Source organism: Leptosomus discolor, chromosome 8, assembly GCF_034619465.1.
Source record: "Leptosomus discolor isolate bLepDis1 chromosome 8, bLepDis1.hap2, whole genome shotgun sequence".
Lineage (NCBI taxonomy): Eukaryota > Metazoa > Chordata > Aves > Leptosomiformes > Leptosomidae > Leptosomus > Leptosomus discolor.
Genome location: NC_141398.1, coordinates 59,346,368 through 59,369,645, shown reverse-complemented (window position 1 = coordinate 59,369,645; position 23,278 = coordinate 59,346,368). Strand labels below are relative to the sequence as shown.

The following is a 23,278-nucleotide window of genomic DNA, read 5'->3' as shown; positions in this document are numbered from 1 at the left end:
CTGAGTGTGTGTCTTTGCACAAACTAGAGCTGAGAGGTGTCTTCAGCTGCTTCTTTTGACTGTCTTGAATGGCAAACACACAGCACAGTGTAGTTAAAGTCCAGTTACTCTGTCGTAGATTTATGTTCCTAGTACTAATAAAGTATTCACAATTCTTTAAGCAAAGGGGGTTTAGTGGAAATGACTTAGCCTATAAAATACAACCCAGGCTTTTTTGGTCCATCTGCTCTACTGAATTTATAATGGAGCCTTGTAGCAGGTGTGATTGTCCCATAGTGTTTAAGAACTGCATGCCTCATTTCATTCCAGTAATAGTCTCCCAGGACAAAAGCATCTGATCTATTATCCCATTTCACTGCGAATGGCCTCTCCACCCTTTGTGTTCAAAGATGGATACCTTTTTACCAGCTTCCTATGAGAATAGGTGTGGGACCTTTTGTAGCTGTTGGACGCACTTGACTTGATTGCTCCTGGTGCTTATGTCTTTGGGGTTTTTTTGGTAGACCCTGGCTGTTGGAACTGCATGAATTTCTAGCACAAACCAAACACTTTCAGTTGCATTCGTGTCCCAGTCCAACAAGGCAACTAAACAAGTGTAAATGTAAGTGTTGAGGACTTTACTAGTTGTGTGAAAAGCTGGGTGTGTTTGTGAGTATTCCTTAAAGGCCCTTGTGGAAGAGCCCAGATCTTCAAAAGGAGCAGGTTTTGATGCTGTTCTAGTGGGAGAACAGTCGGGTATTTGCATATGTAAGTAAATGCAGAACTGGTGCCTCAGGCCATGGTTTCACGTGCAGCTGGGCAGACGAATGGCTTGTGGCTACTAAGAGGAAGATGTTTGCTCAGTCTTGCTCCTCCTGGTTTTGTAGTCTCCGTAGACTTGAGTTTCAGGTCCTTGCATTGGTTGCTCTTATTTCTGGCTCAGACAGAGCCTACTGAGCAATCTCATGCATCAGTAGGCTGACATCTGAATGTTAGCAATGCTTTTTTTTTTTTCCCTAATTATTTAGGAACCTGAATTATGTCCCTGTGTTGGGAAATAGCAGCTTATCTGCCTAAGCGTGCAAGGGCTGTATCCTTGCCATCAAGCGTCTGCTGGAGTATTTTTGCAAACAGGATTGTACTGTGTTAAAGACCTTGGTGTTAACCTCAAAATAAGCTGCTGTTAATACTCACTAATATGAAACTGGCAGGAATGGAGTTGGCTGGGGGTTTGTCCCCCCTCCTCCCCCCCAGACTTCAGTACTCAAAATTCCCAGTGCACTCTTACACGTTACCTGCACCAGCCCCAAGCTCGGAGGTCAGTTTGTGATTATGGAAAACCTTTTTTTTTAATGGAGACTTCCAAAGCGAGTATGGGCAGAAGCACTTATCTGTGGGACATTCCCAGTATATCATTGGCTACTGTTGAAAACTAAACATCATATGAAAAGGTTTTCCTGCGTGATCAATGGGAGAATGTGTTTGTGTGGCTTTGAGCTGCAGTCCTGGTATCTCGCTTAACTGACTCGTTGCTTTTATATTTTTGTTTGCTTTTCCTGTGTAATGCATGACCTAAATTTCATACCTAACTAGGTACAGAAGTCAGTATTTTATTCCCTCAGATCCTGTATCATTGTTTCCTTAAATTATAAGTCATGTTACACTTTAGGTAGTAAGCTATGTTGATTTTTAGTATTGGCTCCACTTCAAACTAAGTCAGCAAATACTTTGCTATTAAACCATGTATTTTCTGTGTTCTGTTTATTTTTTTTTAAATGAACATATAATTGCTGTTTTGGTAAAATTCTTACCACATTCACTTTGACTTCTATCAGTCCTGTTATTTTTATGAACGACTTTGCTATATTAAATGTTGGGCATTGTCCCTGGGGAGCGAAGCTGACAGTTACTGAATCTGGCCTCACAGATTTGCTGTTTTCCATACTGACTCTCACTGTCTTGGGTAGTGGCAGAGCCATGTTGGGTGGCTGGAAGAGAAACACCACGTGTTGAAGGAACTGCTGCTGGTGATTTTGTTGTGTGCTTTTTGATGGATCAAGGGTTTTGGAGAGCTTCCTAGAACTTTTTTTGTTGTCCCAAGAAGATCTATGCCTGTTTGTACACCTCTGCTGAGAAGAAAATCACTGGGCTCTGCTGAAAAAAATGTTACTGTTTGCTGGCAGGTGAAAAGGAAAAATGCAGTAATGGCTAAAATTCTAGCAGTGACCTCTGTTACCTTGATGTTTGTCCTTGACCCCTGAGTCAAAGCAATTGTTTCTCATCCTGGTTAACTCCTGGGGGTGGAGGGCTTCAGGGTGGCATTCTATGATCCTTCTGTCTAGCCCTTGTTGGGAATGTAAAGCTGACACCAGTTTTGATCCTGCCTTTATTACTGTGGAGAATGAGGCACAGAAGCATTCGGGCTGAGCCTCGGTTAGTCAATAGGCAGTGATGAATTCTCATTGTTATTTTCAGTTGTGGCTATTACTTTGACTCGAGATTCAAGAGAAGCTAGGTTTTAATCTGGAAAATCAGAACTTCATCTGTGAGCCAGATGCTTTGCTGTGGAGGGAGTAGATGCAACAGAGTTGAGTAAAAATAGTCTAAGAATCCTTTCTGCACCTATTTGAGTGATGCCTCTTCTGAAGTCGTTGAATAAGCCTACAGGTCACTCTGGTGTTAGAACAATTTATGAATATTGTAATGAAACCATGGATAGGTGCAACAGGGCTTTCCTTCTCCCTGGCCCTCTACAGCATTTTTCTGTGCTAAGGACAGAATTGAACAGAGTGAAGAATATTTTTATTGCTTTAACTCTCTGGGGTTGCTGTTGTATTTGATTAGTCTTCATGGACTGTTTCTGCTGATGTTCTCAAATAATTTCAGTTGAAAGATCCAAAGTCTTCTGTTCAAATGTCTGATGCTGTACCCTCTCAGACCTTGAATGATTCATGAACTTCTCTGCATTTATAAAATGTCACTCCTGTACTTTGTTATGATAGGCAGCCCGAACATTTCTGGTTTCTGTGATGCCAGCTTGTCCACCTTTACTGTGGACTGTTACTGCTCTAGAAAACAAGCCTTTACCAGTTCTTGAACAGTTCGTGCTTATTCTTTAATGGCATCTTGGCTTTTTTCAGAGATGTTACAGATCCTAAAAGGTCCAAAACAATTTGCTTGCCGCTTCTCAACCTTTCTGACTGGAATGCCTTGTTCTTTATTCAGAATCTAGCAGCCACTTCTTACTTGCTGAGCCCAAACTAGGGATTACAGGATAGCGTTTAGATATGGTGAACGTTCCTCCCAGGATTTACCTGACACTGAGTTCCTACAGTTGAATTTGGACAAGTCCTTGCTGGGCATCTACTGTTAAGCTTTTGCCAGTGTTTCTCCCAGCCCTCCCAGGACAGTACTTCTGCAGTTCATAGCTGATGGGTTACTGTTCCTCTGTGTTGCTTGGCCTCAAATTTAAAAAAAAAAAAACAAAACAACCCAACAAACGAACTGTTACTATTTTGGAAATAAAACTCTGATTTGCAAAACATTTTGCATTTTACTTTTCCTAAACAAATCTGAACCTTTACAGTATTGGTATGTTTAAGTCAGTGGAAAAAGTTATTTAAAATTTGGAATGAAAGCTTTAAGCAGCCAGATTCACTGGTTATAACACCAGTCAGCTCACTAACAAAGTGCTCCATTTGGAACTAATCAGAGCTTTGTGATTTTTCTAGGCCAATTTGAAACTGCTTTGCTTTGATGTGCGACTGAATCAGATAGTATATGAGCTCAGTCTGTCAAGACATATGGGCTAAATTAATCTTTACCAAGCATAGAAAAATTAAATCTTTATGGGAAGAATTGGAGGTTATGTATAAACAAAATGCAAATTTTAAACTGCACGCGATGCGTACTGTAAGGATAGTGGAGAGGAGGGAATACAAGATAGGAGGCAATATATTGGAACAGACTGCTGGTTCAGAGGTTCTTCTGAAACCATGTGGCTCTGTTCTTACTCGGTTTCAGGTACTGTAAGTGTCAATATTTGCTGATTGTTCTGAAAATTTGGAACCTGGTTGTTTAGGATAACATAGTTTTGCCTAAATCTAATTTTCTAGCTTGCCCTGTTAGTCTCCTGAAGTCTCCCCTTGCCAGGAGGATGGTGGTGTCATTGCTCAGTCTGCTGGAACTTCCTCTCGGCAGCAATCCACTGGAGTGAGAGTTTAATGAGCTCCAGGAGAGATGTGTGAGCTTTGGTAAAGACTGACTTTGGCAAGGAGATTTAAACTACTCCCCCCCCCCGCCCCCCCAGCTTCAACTTTAATGGCTGGACTTTCTGATGGGAAATTGTGATATTAAGGTTTTGTTATTGGTGGAAGGCTGTGCTGAAGAAGCATATGAGTAAACCTTATTTTTTGATCAAAAAGCAGACTAACAGTGCTGAAAAGGAAAGCAGGTACTCGTAATCCTGCTTTCTTCTGACACTCATCTGTCTTGCTGGATTGATTTCTTTGCACGTATAAGCTTTTTTTATGGGTGTCAAGTACACCATGTCTTCTACTTGTGCTACTGCCTTAAATTGCATATAAATCTATAAACGTCAGTCTTGGAATGGAGCTTACAATAGGTAATTGTATAGAGTAGGGATGTGCTATTTTTGACTTGCATTGTGTATTCTGATTAATGTCAATGTGTAAAGGTAATGGTAGAGGGAGCAAAGTATTGTTTTGAGCGTAAACTGTCCTACCTCATGGCACTATCTCAAGTAAACAGGGTCTGAATGAGCCTTTTTCCTTACAGGGACCTGTAGCCGCGGGTATTCGTTACCATGAATAAAGGATGGTTTCTTTTGTTATGTTGAGATGCATGTTTTCTCCTGTGATTTGTGAAAGGCTAAAATCCATGTTAGTCTAATTACAGCTCTCCATACCAGGTTTTCAAGTCGATTCAAAACGTGGCAGTTGAAATTAAAGTAATGCATTACTTGGTAGGAGTGCTTTTGTTAGTCTTAACTACCTCTTGAAAGCCTTGTTCCTCTTTAAGGTAGATAAACCCTTGTGTTCCGTGCTGCTAATGTAACTGTTTATCCACTTCTGCTTCTCATTACCTAGAAAACAAGAGAGTAATTGCCTTGCTTATGAGGCAGGCGTTGAATGTACTACAAGTAATAGATGTGTTTGTGTTGCTTCATAATTGTGAATGCTCTTGTGGACAGCAGCTGAAGTGGGCAGTGTTCAATTCTGCCTTTTCTAATGACTTATGTTTGTTTCTGTAGCTTTAAGTAATGGTGAAAATATGTTTTCTTATGCTAAATGGAGTTTAGAAGGTACATATTAGGCCATGAAGTCTGTTTTGATGATGCAGCCTTCTGCTTGGGCATTTTTAGTGTGCCGTTTTTCATTGAAATACGATGATGGTAGCAGGCTTTTAAATGGCAAAGACAAGAAAATTAGGTTTTTGGTAAATGGGAATTCATTCCCAGTCATCTGTGTGGAAATACTTTGAAATGCCTCGAGTCTGCACCTGTGTAGATAGGTGATGTAACATAAAAATGATATTTTCCAAGAGCCTTTTTCCTCTAGTTTTTGTGTTGAAAAGTTAAGAACTGCAGCGTGGAGAGGTTAAGGGTCCTGCAATATCTCTGCAATTGACTCCTGTGTGACTATTGTTTAAAAAAGAATTATACTTTAAGTAGCTTTATAGATTAGCCAAGATAATCTAGATTTGTGAATAGCTGCTGACTAAAACAACCTCCCTGAACTGTTACTTGTGGAAAATCAATAGTAACACCCCTTGGTTTTAAAAGAAGAAAAACGTCTTGTAACTGCCTTCAAAGTGGTTCTGCTCGCTCCGGAGGAAGGTGTGATGTTTGTGTGTTCCCTCAGTTTATTTTATTGCATTTTTGTGGTTGTTTTCTTTCCAGGTCACTCCAAGGTCTGAGACCCCCATCAACAGTGTCAGTAACAGTTTGGAAAATGTACTTCATACATCAACACATTCCATTGAGGAGTCATTACCCAAGAGGCCTTCGGGGAAACACTCCAAAGGTGTGTCCTTTTCCGCATGCGTTCTTCCAGTGGGGGACCAAACTCCTAGCTCTTCATGGCAATTAGCGTTCTTTTAATTGTGATTGGAGACTGGAATTTTGCTGCTTCTGCGTTGGGTTGAGCAAAGGAAGTCATAGAAGGGGTTTTGTAGGAAGTGTTAGTGTATCAGTGAAAAATGGTCAGAGAGAGACGGGTATGCTTGTTCTTCTGTTGGGAAATGAGCAAGAAAGTTCCTTCTGAGTTGAAATACCAGCTTAGCTCTCATGAAATATTATATTCACGGTGTAAATATCTCTGGCACTCCACCTCCCATCCTTATAGTAGCAGGTTATTTCTTGGATGAAGCATATGGTGATGAGTGTTGCTTTACTGGGGAGAAGGCATTTAAAACAGCAGTTGAGCTTCCACTTCCACCTTTCTTTCGGTTCCCAAGAATGTGTGAGAAGCTGAGGGAAGAGGAATAGAGGACAGGAGAGAGAGCTTGCACCTTTCTCGGCACACGTGTGCACCCTGAATTTTGTTACAAAATAAGTATATTTTTGTAATGTTATATTGCATGCTGACCTGGCTAAAAACTGGGCTTAGCAAATTTGAGTTATGTATTCTGTTCCTACCCTCCAGGCTATGATTACAAGTACTAAAATGTCTAAGTTCAAATGTGACTAACAGTATTTTTGTTTAATGCATACAAAAAGCACTGTTAAGTGAGGAAAGTCTTTGAACTGTGAGCTGCTATTTGTGTAGAACAGCTTTTGTGAACTCTTTGTGGTGTTAATAAAAACAGCTCTGTATGGCAGAACTAATGCAGGGGAAATACACTGTCACATTAGCAGCACTAGTATATTGCCTTCAAATATCATTAAAATACTGCCATGGACCACGTAAATTTTTTTCCTTTTTTTATGGAATTTCTCTTCAGAGTTCCATTTTCTTCCCTGCCCCTGGCTTGCTGCATAACCTTGCAAAAATAGTTTTGTATTGTGTGAATGTGATGGTGATGTAAATGTGAATCAAGATCACCATGTAAATGGTGATCAAGAATTTCACATCACATCTTCACTCAGAGGAACTGATACAGCTTGGAAAGGGTTAAACGTCCCAAGGAAATGTTCTCAGCTTGCCTCCACCGGACCTCCTTTTCTGTGACATACTCAACTATAATCCCAGTAGCTATAAGTAGCAATAATTTTTTACAGCAAAATAGTGCTGTAAGTAGCTATTTCTCCAGCTGTAAAAGCTATCAGGGTAGAAGAAACTGCAACACTAAGCAGAAGCAGGGCTAGGTTTGTGGCTTTCATCTGATTAAAAATAGGACAGAGTTCAACACTGTTTTCATTTGTACTCAGTGATTGCTATTCCAGGACCATATATGCCAAGATTAGTCATGGTACACTGTGAAAATTAATTAGGTTTTCCTCTGATCTGTTTTTCTCTTATAGAATACCTGCTTAGTTTTCAGAGAATGTAGCTTTTTAATTTATAGGTTGCCTTAGTGATAGTTGGTAAAAGGACTTGTGGAGCAAATACAGTTTTCTTACTGATATGCTGCTTTCTGGTGCACCAGCAGCAAAGGTTGTGTTGAGTTCTTGATACATGATGATCTGTCGTAGGGAGTTCTGCCTCTTAAGGCTGGAGTACAACTGAAGATCTTTTGCCAGCCTGGAGCCACTGTTGCTCGCTTACAGATTTCTGATTCCCATAGCGAACGGACACCTCGCTTGAGTTAGCAGGACCCACTACTTTTTAACCTAGAGCACATGAAATTCAGTCATGAGAGTATGGCCTGGCCAGGTTGCTTGACCAGTTGTGTAATTCTTGTGTTGATACTTTCTAGTGAGTCTTGTTTCAGACAGCTTGAGAGGGCAGGATTTCTTCTTGCTCGTGGTCAGAAATAGCGAGCTGCCGAAGTTTGTCCTTCCTCTCTTGGCAAAGTACCGAAGCTGGAAGTGTCTCAGTTAAAAAGCTGTAGTTGAAACGGAAGAAAAGTGAGAAAGCTCACAAAAGGTGCAGTATCCCTTGTGCTTAGTTGGATTAGAGACAGTTTGTATTAATCCAGTGAATGGTTTTAATCCTGATTTGTAGAAATGTCAGCAATACGTACGTACTCTGTATGTAGTTGAACAGTGAATGGGTTTGTAGTAGGCTTGGACCTGAAGACTTTCAGTGGCTGTATCTTCCCTAATCCGCACTTTGAAACTAGCTTTTAGCATAAAATATTTCAAGTTTCTGCACGGGAGAGATGAGAAGTGTGGCGTATATCGCTGAATACTCCTTAGGAAACTGTGGGGGAAGCCTGCATGCGTTTGTGTTTGCAGTGAGTGGTGAGCTGAAACATTCGTACGTGCTTCGTGTAGAGACTTGTCAAATATAGAACTTCTGAATAATTTCCCCATCCTATCTGCACTGAGTATTGCTGCCTTGGGAAACAAGTTTATAAAATGAGTGTCAGTCTGAGAAGTCCATAGACCTTTCCTTTCGTCGCAGAGGCCCAGCTAACAGTGGGAACAGGCATTGGGGTACTGGATCCATCCTGTCGTGCCCAAGTTGTTGGGAGCAGTGATCAGCTGGGGGTGATCGTATGGTTATTTAGCAAAATTTGCCAATTTTTCTATGCTGGTCCTTTGGTCTTAGCTAAAGCTTCTTCTCCCTTCTGCATGTATCAGTGCTGCAGCAGGGTAAACCAGAGGGATGTTTCTGCAGAGTAAACAGCTGTGACACTAGGAAGATCCTGTACCTGTTGACACAGAGCAGATACTTGAAATGCTTATCTGGGCTTTCCTTTTGTGAAATAAAGTTCAAAGATGTGGCCTGTGCATGTTTAATAAAAATACGGATGGGTATTGGCATAGAAAGATGTGGATCTCTTCTGGAGTCTAATAGTTGTAACGTGCAGTATAAATTGTGCTTTTTACTCATACTTTTTGATCAGTGCTTTAGGATTGTTCGAACTTGTTCTCACAGATGGGGAAGTTTATTTTAACTGGAGGTAACTTTGGGAGGTGGAGAATTTCCTTGTTCTCAGGAGCTGGCTGTTGTCTTGGTAAGCTGTGGACAGGCTTATTTACTGGTTTTAAGGTACTGACAGATCTCACTGGTCAAGGAGAAGAGAGGCAAATACAGATGGATTTTTGTGTTACCTGTAGCTGAAATTCCAAGAGGGATGTGTTGCTAGATCTTTCTGTCTCTTTCCACCGTTTCTAGAACGTAGTCAGGTTTTAACTAGGGTTTTAACACTGATCTGAACAAACCAATCCCATTCAAATGAAGCCTGAGTATTTCTTGCCTACTGCATGCATCGAGGGCCACGCTGTCTTCCTTGCACCCTTGGCTTTTTTCCACAATACTACACGAATTGAACCAGTGCAAATGTAGCTGCAGAAGGTGTCAGTGTCAGTGTTGATTCCAGTTTTAAAGATGAGATCTCATGCTTGCAGATGCTTGCTGAAGTAGGTAGGCACATACTTTAGCAACGGTGCGGCTGCGTAGTGATGGTCCCTTCTAAAGGCAGGTTTGTCTTTTCCAGCACGATGCCAGCAAAGTCAGCAAACTTACTTGGAGGGATTCTGAGAAAGGCACTGAGGCTGGTTGTCTTCAATTTAGGATTTTACCCGACATTTTCTGAGGAGCCACCTCAGAACCTTTTCCCAGTAGCAAGTGACCCAGGTGGGTAAAGAAGGTCACTGGTTAAAAATAGTGCATTCACTCGCAGCTTTTGTTTTGGAGGCAATCCTGTGCTGGTAGCTAAGGGAAATTCAGATGTTATGCCAAAGTCCAGAAGGAGCTATCTGACCTGCAGGAAGTCCCATTCACAGAGCTCATTTGTGACAAGCCTATGGATGTAGAGTTGTTCTGACCTTGTGTGGCAATTCCCAAAAGAATAGTTACGGTTATCATAGCTGAATGAAAAAATTCTGCTTATTTTGTTGGTTTTTTTTTAAAAAAAGGCGATAGGAATTTCCTGTACACCAGAGATGTTATTAATTACTCTTGCTCTAAGGGTCTGAGCAGAAGGATTTGGCCATTGGGTGGGTAGCACTGTAGGCAAGTGCATGTGACACATTTTAGCAACGTATTAAACGTGGTCGGTGACCGCAGCATATTTTCCAAAAGCACAGTGGAATAAAGTACATTAGACCAGATGTTGAAGTGCAGAACAAAAGAATCTTTATAATAAAGGCAATGTAAGTTGCAAAACATTACAGTACGAAGACTGTGCAACCTTCATACTGTAATTTCTCATAATGCTCGGTAAAATTTTGATTTGTCACAGCTTCTGTTTTAAATTTTCTGCAGTGAAAGTTTTGTGATGCTGTTTAGATGTTCATTACTGCTATGAGCCTTTGCAGGTGGCACTTACCCCTGTTTTTCCTCCAGTCTGGAAGATGGTTTCCTTGACTGAAGAAGTCTCATTTTTCTGCGAAGTGACAAAAACTCCCCTATTCTTGTTTCCTGTATATTTATCTTGCCTTTCCGCTGTTGCCACACAAAACCTCAGAATTGTCTCCGAGCCAGTCTGATTTCAAATGAAGGAACTGTTCAAATATGATCCTTATATAGTGAAGCTGAATCACAATTCTTGCAACACATGCATCTAATGATAGGCACAAACTGCTTTCTGTGGACGGGAGAGGAGTAAAGCTTTTCGATGTAAAATGGGTGCAGGAGGCTTTATTTGACAGTCTGTGCTCCGTTTTGTAGTCCTGCTGAGCACGGGAAAACTTCTTGCTTAATTGAAGGCGTGCTGTTAGTGCACATAGAGGGTCCTGCAAAGTCTCGATGGTGTCCCAGGGTAGAATGAATACAGACCAGCACATGACTTACTGGACAAACGGAGCTGCTGTCTGTGGACACAGGGAAAAACAAACTTTAGAGAAAATGCATCTCAGTAGTGTATTGACTTAATTTTGGATTACTCTTAGGATGTAAAATACATCCTTGTTTGCAGTAATCCCCTTGACCTCAGGTAGGGTATGACTTGCAGGTAGATTAAGCTGGCTGGTATGTGCAGCAAGCTTTGGTAGCTAAATTGTTTCATTACAGTGCTCAGCAGAAATGTGTGGTGCAAGCTATCCAGAACTTCTAACCGCTATTTTTGCTACCCAATTTATTTTCCTTGGCAAAATGTATTTGTATGGTCTTGCACCTTTTTTTTTTGTCTCCCACTTCCTTGACTCATTCTTTTTCCACAAGAAACTAGGCTGCAGGAGCAGTTAATGGTGATCAACAGGCTTTTCCTCTTGAAATGTTTGACGCCAGTTGTTCAGGCTGTTGAAAGCAAGGAGAAAATACAGGGGGAGGAAAAAAGGCCTTTTGGTTCAGGGTCCAGACTTTATAGTGCCTTGTTCTGCATCAGTTGTGGAGCTGGATTATTCTATTTTTAAGTAAATACATCATCTCCAACAATATTGGGTCAACTACTGTTAGGGTAGGGCTTAAAGAAATATTCAGGCTATGATAATCCTTCAGGAAAAATCTCCCTCTACCAACTGTATATAATTTTTCAGCTGTTTGTATATGTCTTTGTTCATTTTCACTCTGAAGTAGAACCCCGCTTCTAAACTTCAGCGATGTTAGGTGGTTAGATCACACACAAAGCATTGCATTCCTGACTTACTGTCTCTAATGTACTAGCTGTTTTATGAGTATCAAGTATTTAGAGTTAATTCTAGCAATCAAATCCAAGGATTAGTGTACTTTAAAAAAAATATTTTGATGTTGCATATTTTCCCCTGTGCTAGAAGATTATTAAGAAATTTCTTGAAGCCTGTGTGTTGCATAAATCACGCAGCTTGGTCTTCAGTAGTTTAAGCTGAAGTTCAATTAAGGTCGGAGGCTTAACTCTGCAGTAAAGACAATACTCATGAGTTTTTTAATTTAGTTTCTAAAATCAAACACATGGCATTTCGTATCAAGTTTTTACTGATTGTGCGGTTGTACTCTGCTTATGTAGGCAGACACAGAAGCCCATCTTATGTCCCCAAAGCCTGAGGCCAGGTTAAGTAGCTCACCCTTGGGCTGTGTCAGAGCTGGGAGTAGAGTTCCACGCTCCTGGGGCTGCACTTGGACTCTGGCAAGTTTATGTTGTTAGCTGTTAATAAGTTAACTTTTGTACTCTCTAGAGGTTGGAGTCACTATTTCTTTGTCATCCTCGTTACCTCCCTTTCCCCATAACAAAACTTCAGGGAGATCTGGGATTGCTCTGACAAGATACAAAGGGAGAGGAGGGGAAAGCTGCGTGGGGGCTCTTCGAGCTGAATGAAAAGTAGGCTTCTGATCTGCCTACTCATGCAAGGCATTGTCATAACCTTTTTGTGCAAATACTTAAAGGTGCTTCTTACTGAAGTTTGTAATTCATGGCCTAGATTCCTTCACCAGGGCAGCCCTTTGTGGTTCACAGGCGCTTTACACGAAGACTGAAAGTTCTGCCCCTTGGCCGGGAGCTGCAGGGAGCTGCCTTCAGTGGAAAGTCATGCTGTCTGTATTGGCCAGTGGCTCTGGTTTTTTGAGTTCATATGACAGAAGACTCTCTAATGTGCATTTCCTATAAGCGCTTTTAATTGCGTGTGTACCGTATGCCTTGTTTGCACATTCACCAAAAATAATGCTTATATTGAGCATATACCCAAGGGCATTATCTTGAATCTGCCGGGTGGTTCTTTTTCTTCGGTCTAGTTTGGGCTTCTGGCTTGTTTTTCCACTCTGCTCAGGCAGCTCTGTCAGTCCCTACCTTATTAACCCTTGAGCCTGTTGGTTAAATTCAAATTTGACAGAGGTATTTGGAGTTTGTGTTTACAGTAGTGTCTGGAGAGATGGGACTCGCTCATGCTTCCATCAAGAGGAGAGGTCAGAACAGTTCAGCCCTCCTGTTCTGTCTGCCCAGCCGCTCACTGAGTGTGGTTTTCTCCTGGCCTAGAGGCAGCGTGTGCTGAGTGGTGCCCAGCTGGCAGTTCAAGAGAGTCCTGTGCACATCACTGTAGGGGATGCAAGACTGAACTGGCATCCTGCAGAAGTAAGTGGGTGTGCAGGAGAGGCGGGTGTCTTGCAATGGTGAGTGCCTGGGGAAGGCAGGGAGCTACTTAGGTGTGTATGTTTAGGGAATACGGGGGAAATCTGGCAAAATTTAAGGTAGGTGTGGTAGATAGGGAAAGTAGTATTGTTGTAGGTGTGTTGTAGGGGCTATGGGGCTGGAGGCTCTGCAGAAAGGAGGAGACGGACAACGTGGATCCATGGGAAACAAGGCTTCATTTTGTTCCTTCCTAGTTAATCTTGGTTTTATTCAGAACAAGTCTTTACATGACATAAGAATTTGTGTACTGGGCAATATAACTTTCTTATTAAACATTAGAAAATGACTGGCATTCTGTTAAAATAAGATTTGATCTTGAGTAGTCTGAAGCCTGTTCAGTTTGGTTTTAGTGGGAGTTGGGTGATATTTCTGTTTATCATTAATTAGAATCAAGCTACTCTGAAAATAAAAATTCTAAGACTAGTATGCTGGTAAATTCAGCCGTGCCAAGGAGTTGGCCTCGCTGTAATGCGTTCTTCAGGCAGATTCCTGGACTTAGAGAATGATGATGTAGTTGTCACTGTCTAGTGTGGGACGATAAACTCTTATTTAATACTATTTGCCTTTTTTTCCATGGCTCTTCAGAAGCACAGAGGCAACACTGAGGCATGTGCGTTCCTAGAAGGACTCTCCTGTGTTGCCAATTCATGGCAATGAAGTCCTGGAAGTGCCTGCTATGGCACATGAGTTGTTGTTGCAGATGAAGTTAATAGCCGTTACCTCAACAGCTATGGAATCAATAGCGTGACCTTCTGCCAGTAATGGAAACAACATAAGCAACTTGAGCTTTTAATTAAAATTGCATTAAATGAGCACACCCAGTTTTTCTCAAATCTTTAGGTAGTGCCTTAATGCAGCGCATCTTCTGACAAAACGTAGCGGAGTCAGAATAAAGCGACTTGTGAAAACTGTAGCTGCTGTACCTCTTGGTGGGACTAACGCTTAAACCTGCGCTTACACTGAGAGGCCTTTATAAAGGCAGGGGGTGTGGGGAGAGGAAATTGGAAATTTGAAAACTTCCTGAAGGCTACGAAACATGTCATGCAGGACTTTGAGAAAAAACAAAGCTGAACACAAACTGCTGATTTTTTGTCTCCTGGCGATTGCTGCTGCAGCCTGATGGCAAATAGCTCATCCAGAGGTCTGGACGTTTCTGTGTCTGCTGCTTGAAGGCTAAGGGATGTATGAAATGTTCAGAAATGCTCAGCTGTTCATTGCATCTCTTTAGAACTTAACACCCTTCAACATCTGGAAATTTCTGTTTTGACATAACCCGTTTCACTGCCATGATAAACAGAGGGATACAAGAATTTAAAATAAATGGCTTGCTTATCCTGTCTAGGCTTACATTTCCCCTAAACTAAATTGGACCAAAAAAAGTCACTTTAAAGAAGAAAATAGGAGTGATTCACATGTATATTACTAGAAAACCATGATGTCCTTGCCTGGTTTTTTATGTACTGTCGTGTGTACTCATGACTAAATGGCAGTTTTCTTGTGTGGCATGCTTGACCAGCTTTTATAGCTGGTTAGTTGTTAGCTGATAGATGTTCTTTCCTTTCCCTTATCAGCTTGTTGTTAAATCCCCCATTTTCCAAAGCATTTTTGGTTTTCATATACCTTGACATTTTCCCCCAAAAGGCGGCTCCCTGAGGATAATAGGTTTAAAGTACAACAATTTTATCAATAGGTCGCTGGAGTTTATCCAGGTAGTTGCATATACAAGTTAGAAATGTTGTCATCCCTCACAGATTTTTTTTTTTGGGTCCAGATCTGAAAATTCCTGAGAACTTAAAAGGAAATCTTAGGGGTTTTGTTGGACTCTTGATGTCGGCATTAGGATTCTCACGCTGGGGCTTTTCTCTGCAGACGCGGGAGGCTGGCAGTTTTCAAAGGAATCTGACTACAGTAGCAAAAAGACAGCAGACATTGTAGGACTTGAGACCACATTAGAGAAATTGGTGATGTTGTGAATTGGAAACAATAAATTCTGGCTTCATGTAGGGCAGTAAGTCACAGGAGGAGATGTGTTATCTGTAGTGCTGAGCAGTGACATGACGTACTGGTCTGGTTTGAAAATGAGGAGGTGGGTGGAGAGGAAGGATGAGAACATGTCACAAGGAAAGTTGTTTACTTTGCCAGCAATTTTCTTTTGCTTCCCCTCCTACTACAGCAAATATTTCTTTACTCTGCTTCCCTCCTTTCTAATCTAGAAGTGACCTTATTTAGTAAATGACAACACGTTATTTCCATGGAAGTGATCATGATTTCTCACATTTGGTAGCTGGCACAAGGGAACAGATGGACTGCAAAGAAGAAACAACGCGTGTAATAATACTTCACGCTAGTGAGAGAGACCTTTTGCAAATGGTAACTCGTGAGTAACTGCAGGACATGTGCAGTTAGAGGGGAGGACATCGATGGTGGTTTTTAAGCGGCATTCTCCTGCACCTTGACTGCCGGCTGATGCCAGCCTTGATTCACAGGTCAGAAGACAGTGGGTGATTTTGGTTTTATTCTTTTTTCGGCCGCAGATTCAGGCTTGGAAGGAACCAGTGCCTCGTGTCCTTTGAGGATCACTGTGCATACAGATTGTGTTCTAGATACGGCTTTGCTTGTGATTTATTGTAGAGTCTTGTTTACATACCCACCAAGCTAGGGTAGGTCTCGCTTCATCAGGGCTGGCTTAATGTTTCTGTGGCTGAGGGGAAAAAAACCCTCAGGTTTATGTCAGACTGTTTGGGATTTTTGTGATTGGTGCTCAGAAAGGCTTTTTGGACGTTCTTTGTTGACAGAAGCAGGTTCCTCCCCTTTGTTTTGCTTAAATAGTTAGATACTATTTCTTAAATTATCTGTGCTTTCACTAACTTGTATCTCCTTTTGCTAATAACCAAACAAGAAATTGGTGCTATTAACATTGGGTTCATTAGAAATAGAATCAAAATGAAGAAAGAATGAAGCTGAAATAGTTAAAGCAGTGAAATTCTGTGCATTCATTCAGTTTTACTTGGGGTTTAAGGAAAGTTGGATTCTTCTGTTTAATGCAGGCTTAATATACTTTTCATAAACTGCATCTGTTGAAAAATGCCAGAGCAGAGCCAGATCCTGAGACCTGGCTTAAGAGTTTTGACAGCTGTACGGGTAGTGAATGCATCTAGAGTTGTTCCTGGGTTGAGGCTAAGAAGTAAGTTGAGAATAAAGTCTCATTTGGGGATTGCAGATAGTGGAAACTGGGAGAAGTTTGAGGGGTCATACTGCCCCAAACCTGCGTGTAGCAGGGTATCTTGTGCTTTCCTTAAGCATTTGCTGCTGGCACTGTCAGACGTGTTCCTGCAATAGGGGAATTGATGCTCTGACCCATATGGTATATCTGTTACTGCGTGCCACACAAGTTGAGGAGGAGACAGAGAGTCAACTTTGGCGTTGTTGAGGTGCTTTGTCAGATTTCCCTTCGAATTTCATCTGCTCTTGCTCTTTTATGCTGGAAAGTCATAGGCTGTAATTACGCAAAACAATGGGCTTGGTTAAAATAAACTTTATTTCTCAGGTGCACAGAAATGCTAAGCTAAAAGGTTAACATTTCGCTTCCTTTCTGCCTTGTTCTTTTATCTCCCTGGAAAAAAAGCAGTGGACTTGCTGCATTACTTCACTGCCTGGATGCGTTTCATCAGTGCGCGGTGCAGATGCTATTTTTAACGGTAACTCGAAGGGGTAGCCCTGCTAAAATTACATCATTAATATACACAGCTGAAAGGAAATGGCATAAAACACAACAGTGCCTTAGAAGATTGCCTATTGTGTTTTCCACTTCTGTGGATGAATTATTCAGTGTGCCTCATTCAAGCAGAGATGCAGTCGGACCACTGTATTTGCAAAGCCTTCAGACTTTGTTTGCTTGTAAACCGTCCTGTGGAAGAGTGTAGTAAGTGAACTTTGTCTGCAAAAACAGCAGGTATGAAAGAGGTCTTAGTGGCTCGGGGAGCTCGAAGTTTGTGTTCCTGTCCCTGTAATTAAATGCTTCAGGGATTTGCTAGATACCCAACTACTGCAAAGGATGGTGGGCAACTAGAGCTTTCGACTCCAGCTTTGCTACAGGCGTGTTTTGTTTCATTCTGTGCTGCCTGCTGAAGAATCTAGGGGCAAGCATGGAGATTCAAAGCTTCAGGATTCCAGTGGATGGGGTTTGGGTTGGTTTCTGTTCTTTTTACTTCAGTGCCTGGGCATTCTCACCGCCTTGGCAAATACTAATAGAATGTACTTTGGTCTTCTCTTCCCTCTTGTATTTGCTTCATAGATGTGTTTCAGAAAGTTGTCTAATAGTTGTACAGTATCTCAAAATAAGCTTAAATGCTGAATTGGAACTTTTCTCTGTCTCTTTGAATTACTGGTTAAATCTTGTCTGGGATCCAGGATGAAGGAACAATGATTTATACAAAAAGTATAAAGGGGAACAAGACTATTAAAGCCCCAGACCAGAGACCTGAAAATGTAGAAGGACGTAATTGCCAACAAAAGGGGAACCTCACAGGAGTGGTTGTGCAGAGGGATATTTGTTTCTCACTGGACTAAGCACTTGAATGCATTTGTGACTCTTGGCAAGACTGTATGTACTCAAGACTCTAGATCAGTCCCTTAGTCCGGTGTTTTTATGTAGTATGCTAACTGAGTATTTTTTCATTGTTAACAGGGTTTTCATGCTATAATTTTTTAGGGAAAAAAACCCTGAACTGGTATAAAATGATTTTGGCCTTGCTGCTCATACTTGCTTGCTATTGCAGCCTTAGTCATGAGTCTCAAGATGCTGATAGCTGTTCTCAAAAATGCAGAAAACAGCACGTGCTTATTTACATGAGCATTAAACTATGCTGGCCTGGAGTAGCTGTCTTTCGAACAAGACTAGCTGAGTGTATTCATGTGCCTTTGAGTTTGAAATGCACGTTTCTGCTCTATTTTTCCTCTGGAGTTGGAAACTCTGAACTCCTTTAGGTAGCTGAAGAAATCCTTTGGCCAAGGTTGGAGCAGCCGGCCATCTGATCTCAGCGCTCTGGTGTTTTATCACCAGATTGCCCTTCAAGCCAGGGCGTGCTGGCTGAGCAGCTGCCGCGTTATAATCTCCCTGACAGGGGTCCATCGGTGCCGCTATATGGTTACATCCTGCAGCCCACAGTCTGTATTTGACTGTGCTGCAGGGAAAAAATATCTATAAACATACATGTATATAATAATTAATATATACCCATGTAATATCTGTATATACAGACTTAAGGTCCTGACTTGGTGACTTTTAAGCTTGAAGTGGTGCTGGGCAAATCCTCACTGGATGCAACTGTGATTGATTTCAACTGTAATTGTTTTTATGCGGTGGGGACTGGGTCTTTATTTTAATGGAGTGACAGTGGATTATAATTATCTAAGTGGGACCTTGAAGACTTAAATGAATAAAATCTTGTGCAATGAAGGAAAACTAATGGGAAATAGGCAGCTTTAACTCGGTTCCCATTTCCCGCATCCCTCCAAAAGAGCGGTTTGTTGCTGGTTCACCCAAGGCAGCATCTTGCATTATTTCACTGGTGGGACTGGTGTGTTGGCGTGAGACTCTCTTTGTCCATCTGTATTTAGGACACTGCTCAAAACTTCAAAGCAAATGCCAGCTCAGATTCCCAGCTGCGGTGACTACCTGAATGTGTCATGTTTTCCCCATCTGGTTTCCTCTCAGGGTGCTTTGGCGAGGTTTGTACTCTCTTTCTGAACTCAGGGTGAGTGTCTGTTCCGCTCAGACTTCAAAGGCTTCGTCTGCGTTGGGTTTGTTTCCTCTGGTGATGTTTGGGATTTAGGGAAGCCTGGGTTTGCTGGGGTTTGGTACACTTTCAGCACAAAAACTGTGATTAGGAAAAGGGCCTACACTACCAAGAGTGTTTTCCATGGAAAACTGACTTTGCATTTTTAGTTTTGTAGGTAAATATAGCATTCAGATTAGAACTAATCATCTGGCTTGCCTCGGGTTTGCGGGGGTTCGGTGAATTATGTGCCAGAGAAAAGCCTTTTCTAGGGAAGCATAAGACTTGTCTAGGATGAGCTAACCTTCTCTTAAAAATAAGAAACAAAGCCAATTTTGTTTAAAAGTGATCTAAGAACAGTAAATAAAACCCCTTGATCGGATAAAACTAGACTAAATATAAAACGGCGTGTTACTGGGTAAGTAGAAGTATTTATATACAAAGTTGAACATCTCTCTTGATTGCAGAGATATTTTTACAAGCGTGGACTGCGTAATTAGATATGGGCAGCCTGCTTATTTTAATCGCCTATACGGGAATGTACGTTAGTGGTTACTGAAGCTGCCTTCAAACTGAGCGTTTGGGCTTAGGGTCACTTTTGCAGGAGTGCTTTTCGAAATGAGCTGCACATTCCTCCGAGGAGTCTACTCTGGTTAATTCGGAGAAGGAAGATGAGTCATTGGGCTGGATTTCTGAGCAAATCAAGTACACAGCTGGATTCATAACCTACACATGCTTTTCTCAGTTGTATGAAAATAGTTAATTAGATGCAGTTACATGTAGAATTACCCAGCTTGGGGAATTAGGCAGTAAATACATTTCACAAATTAAATTCTGAAGTCCTTTAACAAACAAGCCATTCCCCAGCCCCCGAGCAACAAAAGCTGAGCACACGCTTAATCTCAAACACTGACTAGTGTCTCTGAATTTGTTGCAGGATACCTTCACGGCTTCAGCGTTGCTAGTGTTTACCCAAAATCGTGCTTGAAAATGCCAAAGTGTTTCCATGGTGTTAAGAAACATAGTTAAGGATTCCTTTTTGGATGCGTTCTGCCTGACAGAGGTACCTCTAGAGCTACTTGAATCAAGGAATATGTTTTACCTGTGGCTCAGTGGTCCCTAACTACTGTCAAGCTCCTGCAGCCTTTCTTGGCTCTGCATCACGGCTCTCTTTCTGCTCAGAGCATTATTTCATATATCTCAACAGCATATCCTCGGCAAGTACGTGTTTCAAGGCACAGCACCTGTTTACTGACATGTGTTGGTGCTCAGATTTAGCAAGGCAGTGGAGCTGTTACACAAATATGTCCAATACAGCAGCCCTTTCTGGGTAATTTATTCTGTAAAAGCTTTTTCTGGCATTAGAAAAGAAAAAGGCAACTTGTAAGGCAGTTGTCTGTTCAGTGGCAATGGCAGGCAGTTCAGCAGCAGTAATGCTAAAGTTAGTACTCTTGGCCTGAAGTATTTGGTAAGAAAAACCTTCAAAATTAGTGTTTGAAGCTGTATCTTGATTTTTTTGAAAGCAGCTGGTGGATTCTTCTGGGTTTTATGTTTTCCTGTCCAGATGGGAGTCTTCTCCAGCCTGCAGTGCAGACAGATTTTTGTTTTATTTAAGCTTTTGAATCCAATGAAGTTGCGAAACCGTTCTTTAGGTTGATTGGCTTTTGTGGTTGGCTAAAGTGCTGACAGTATCCTTCAGTTTTACTCAAAACAATGTATGAATTCAATTAAAATCTTAAAAGCTAAGATATACAGACTTTTTTAATATCTGCTTTTTTTGGTGAAAGATGAGAAGGACACTTAGTTGGCAAGTTAAATAAGCCAAATTGAGGCAATGGCAGGAACATGAAAACTACTAGTTTGATCAGAGGTAAGCAATACAATCCCGGCATATTATTGCTTCCTATATGTGGCCAAAAATAAGCTCATGTCCTTGATTTTTAAAAAAGCTGTGTCATTATTTCCTGTGGAATATTGCAGTTCATAGTCATCAGTCTTGCTTTTAAGTTAGAGTAGGATTAACTTGTCACTTGTGGACCCCATTAGGAGGTTGAAGTGGGTCCTAACAAGTCCAACATACCTTAAACTTGAGTTTTCTCCCCTTTGCTCCACAGAACCATCTGTCTTAAAAAAAAAAAATCAATTTAATATTGACTCTTAAGGAACCACAAACTGTTAATCTCAAGTAAAGGCCACAAAGTGGAAACGCAGGGAGCAGCAAGTGATGTGACGTGCTCAGTAACTGCTCACCAGTCGTCTTGGGTCGTGTCCTGTGGCAAGCCCTGCTTCGTCAGCTTCAGTCACAGGAACGGGCGAGAAGTGGAGGCCCCTTTTTGTCCTCTAAATTTTTCCCTCTTTTGTTTTTCTAAATGAAAGCTGTGATGGTAATTAGTGCTGTCTCCTGTGTTCGCCGGGCAGAATTAGTTCCTGCAGGATACTTGCTTTCAAGAATTTGGTAATCAGAAAATGCCTGCTCCTTCTGGAGTCTCTTCAGGAGTGTTTCGGTGATTTTTTTGTATCGCTGTAGTCATTGCGAAGTTCCACAGATCCTGTAAATGCCGTAGGTCTTCTCCCTGGGACGCAGTCTTTGATTTCCTGCATGGGGCAGGCTCCATGGAGTATTTTGAAGGTAGCTGATGTGGGAAAAATAAGCAAAGACCTCACTGTGCTTTCATATCGGCCACAATCCTTCTGCCATCTTTTAGAAGGAGGAGGTAAATGCCGTATAACTTATGGTTCAATTTAAATAGTCCCTAGCGAAAGCAGTAGCTTTATATTTGCATAAAGGTTTGGGGATCACTTAAATGTCCCAATTACACCTCTTCACATGATGTTTTCTCAATCCATAACCACTGTATTCTGTGAAAACATGTTAATATCTTAATAAATTACCCTGCTGTGTCTGGAGAGTTCTGAGGATGAGATGTCATTTCTCTTCACTACTAACATAATAACGAAAGGTCATTCTTACATGACAACTTGATTTAGTGAACTGGAGAGAATTGCTTCATCCTTTCCTGTATTTCACTTTTTCTAGCAGTAAAATAAGATCATTTTCAAAGATAAACACTTATTTCCTTACCTGTTTTCCCTCACTTCTAAGGAAATATTCTAAACACAGTTCTTGACGGTCTTGAGTCAAACCATTTTTCCCCCTCTTGTATAGCTACAGGTGGGCAGGCTCGTAGCAGAGAGATGCGCTTGTCGCTTCAGTTAAATTTACTTCTGGTATTTTTTAATTGTTTGACACACATACATTTTAAGAATATATGTATGTCCTGCCTTTTCTTGTTCTTCCCCTCCCCAGAAGCACAGTTTCTGTAAGTATGACCATAACATACCAGCGAGCATCTCGTATTACTCATTATTTGGCCTCTGGCCATCAATATTTGGGTGCAGATTGGGTATCTCTGAAAATGAACAGTTTGTGTGTGAGTTAATGTGTCATGAAACGATCCAAGGTGTGCTTTTCGCTGGTGGTTGAATGGAGCAGAGTTCAAGTTGAATGGTGTCACTCATTCTTTTAGTAGTTAGTGCTTCAGAACCTGTTAGGTCCGAGTTTGAAAGTTTGAAGTGAGGCTTTGGGGGCACTCTTCCAGTGAAACCTTCCTCTGAAGAAGCCTCAGGGCCGGATCAACAGTGCCAGGTCTTTCTTGGCTTTAATGACAAAACTATGACAAGCTAATATTGTGGTTCTCTGCTTTGTTGAAAGGCATTTTGGTAAATAAACAGGAGACTGACCTCATGTTTATTTACTAAATTTGAGGTCTTGGGGCATATCATTAGCTCCAAGTTCTCGGCAACCTGAAAGATGCTGATCACTACCCAAGCTATTTAGATCTCGATTCTCACTAATCTGCTCATCCTACAGACTCTGGCCAACCATTTCTGTATGTGCTTTGAAAACGCAATATTTGGTTCTGCAAGTTTTCTTCAGGCCTCCAGTATTCCAGTTGATGAATAACTCGAGTTTTGAGAAGTAGGAGGCTAGGGAAATAAAATAAATTTAGCTGATGAGAAAACTCTAGTCTTGTATGTTTGTAGCAGAAGAGGATCGGTGTATTTGCTGGTAAGAAGAGTGTATCTTAGTTTTTTCTTCCTTCTCCATCAGAACCTAGATAAAAAGCTTTAAAAAGATCAGAAAGCAGGAAGCTTTCTGAAAAACAAGCAAAAAAATAAGTCTTAACCTGATAATTATAGGCAGTTTCTCAGCTTCAATTCAATTGATTGGTTGTTTAAAGAAAAAAAAAAAAACAAGCCCAAACAACCAAACTTTGTAATTTCCTGTGCTTTGTTGCCATAAATATCCTTTGGAACTAGCAAATAAACTGTTTCTTCTGCTTTCCTTCTCTTTTGCCTGTATGTATGGGAATATGGGAATATAAATACTGGTGGGTTTGAGGGTTGAGTGG

At 41.3% G+C, this 23,278-nt stretch overlaps 1 protein-coding gene across 1 annotated transcript in view; it reads left to right on the top strand.

Moving 5' to 3' along the window:
• ZCCHC14 (zinc finger CCHC-type containing 14) overlaps window positions 1-23,278 on the top strand; it is a 49,879-nt gene that overhangs the window by 8,037 nt on the left and 18,564 nt on the right. The window contains exon 2 of the mRNA XM_086469349.1: window positions 5,900-6,023. Coding sequence (XP_086325475.1) covers window positions 5,900-6,023 — 124 coding nt within the window. The remainder of the gene's footprint in view (window positions 1-5,899; window positions 6,024-23,278) is intronic.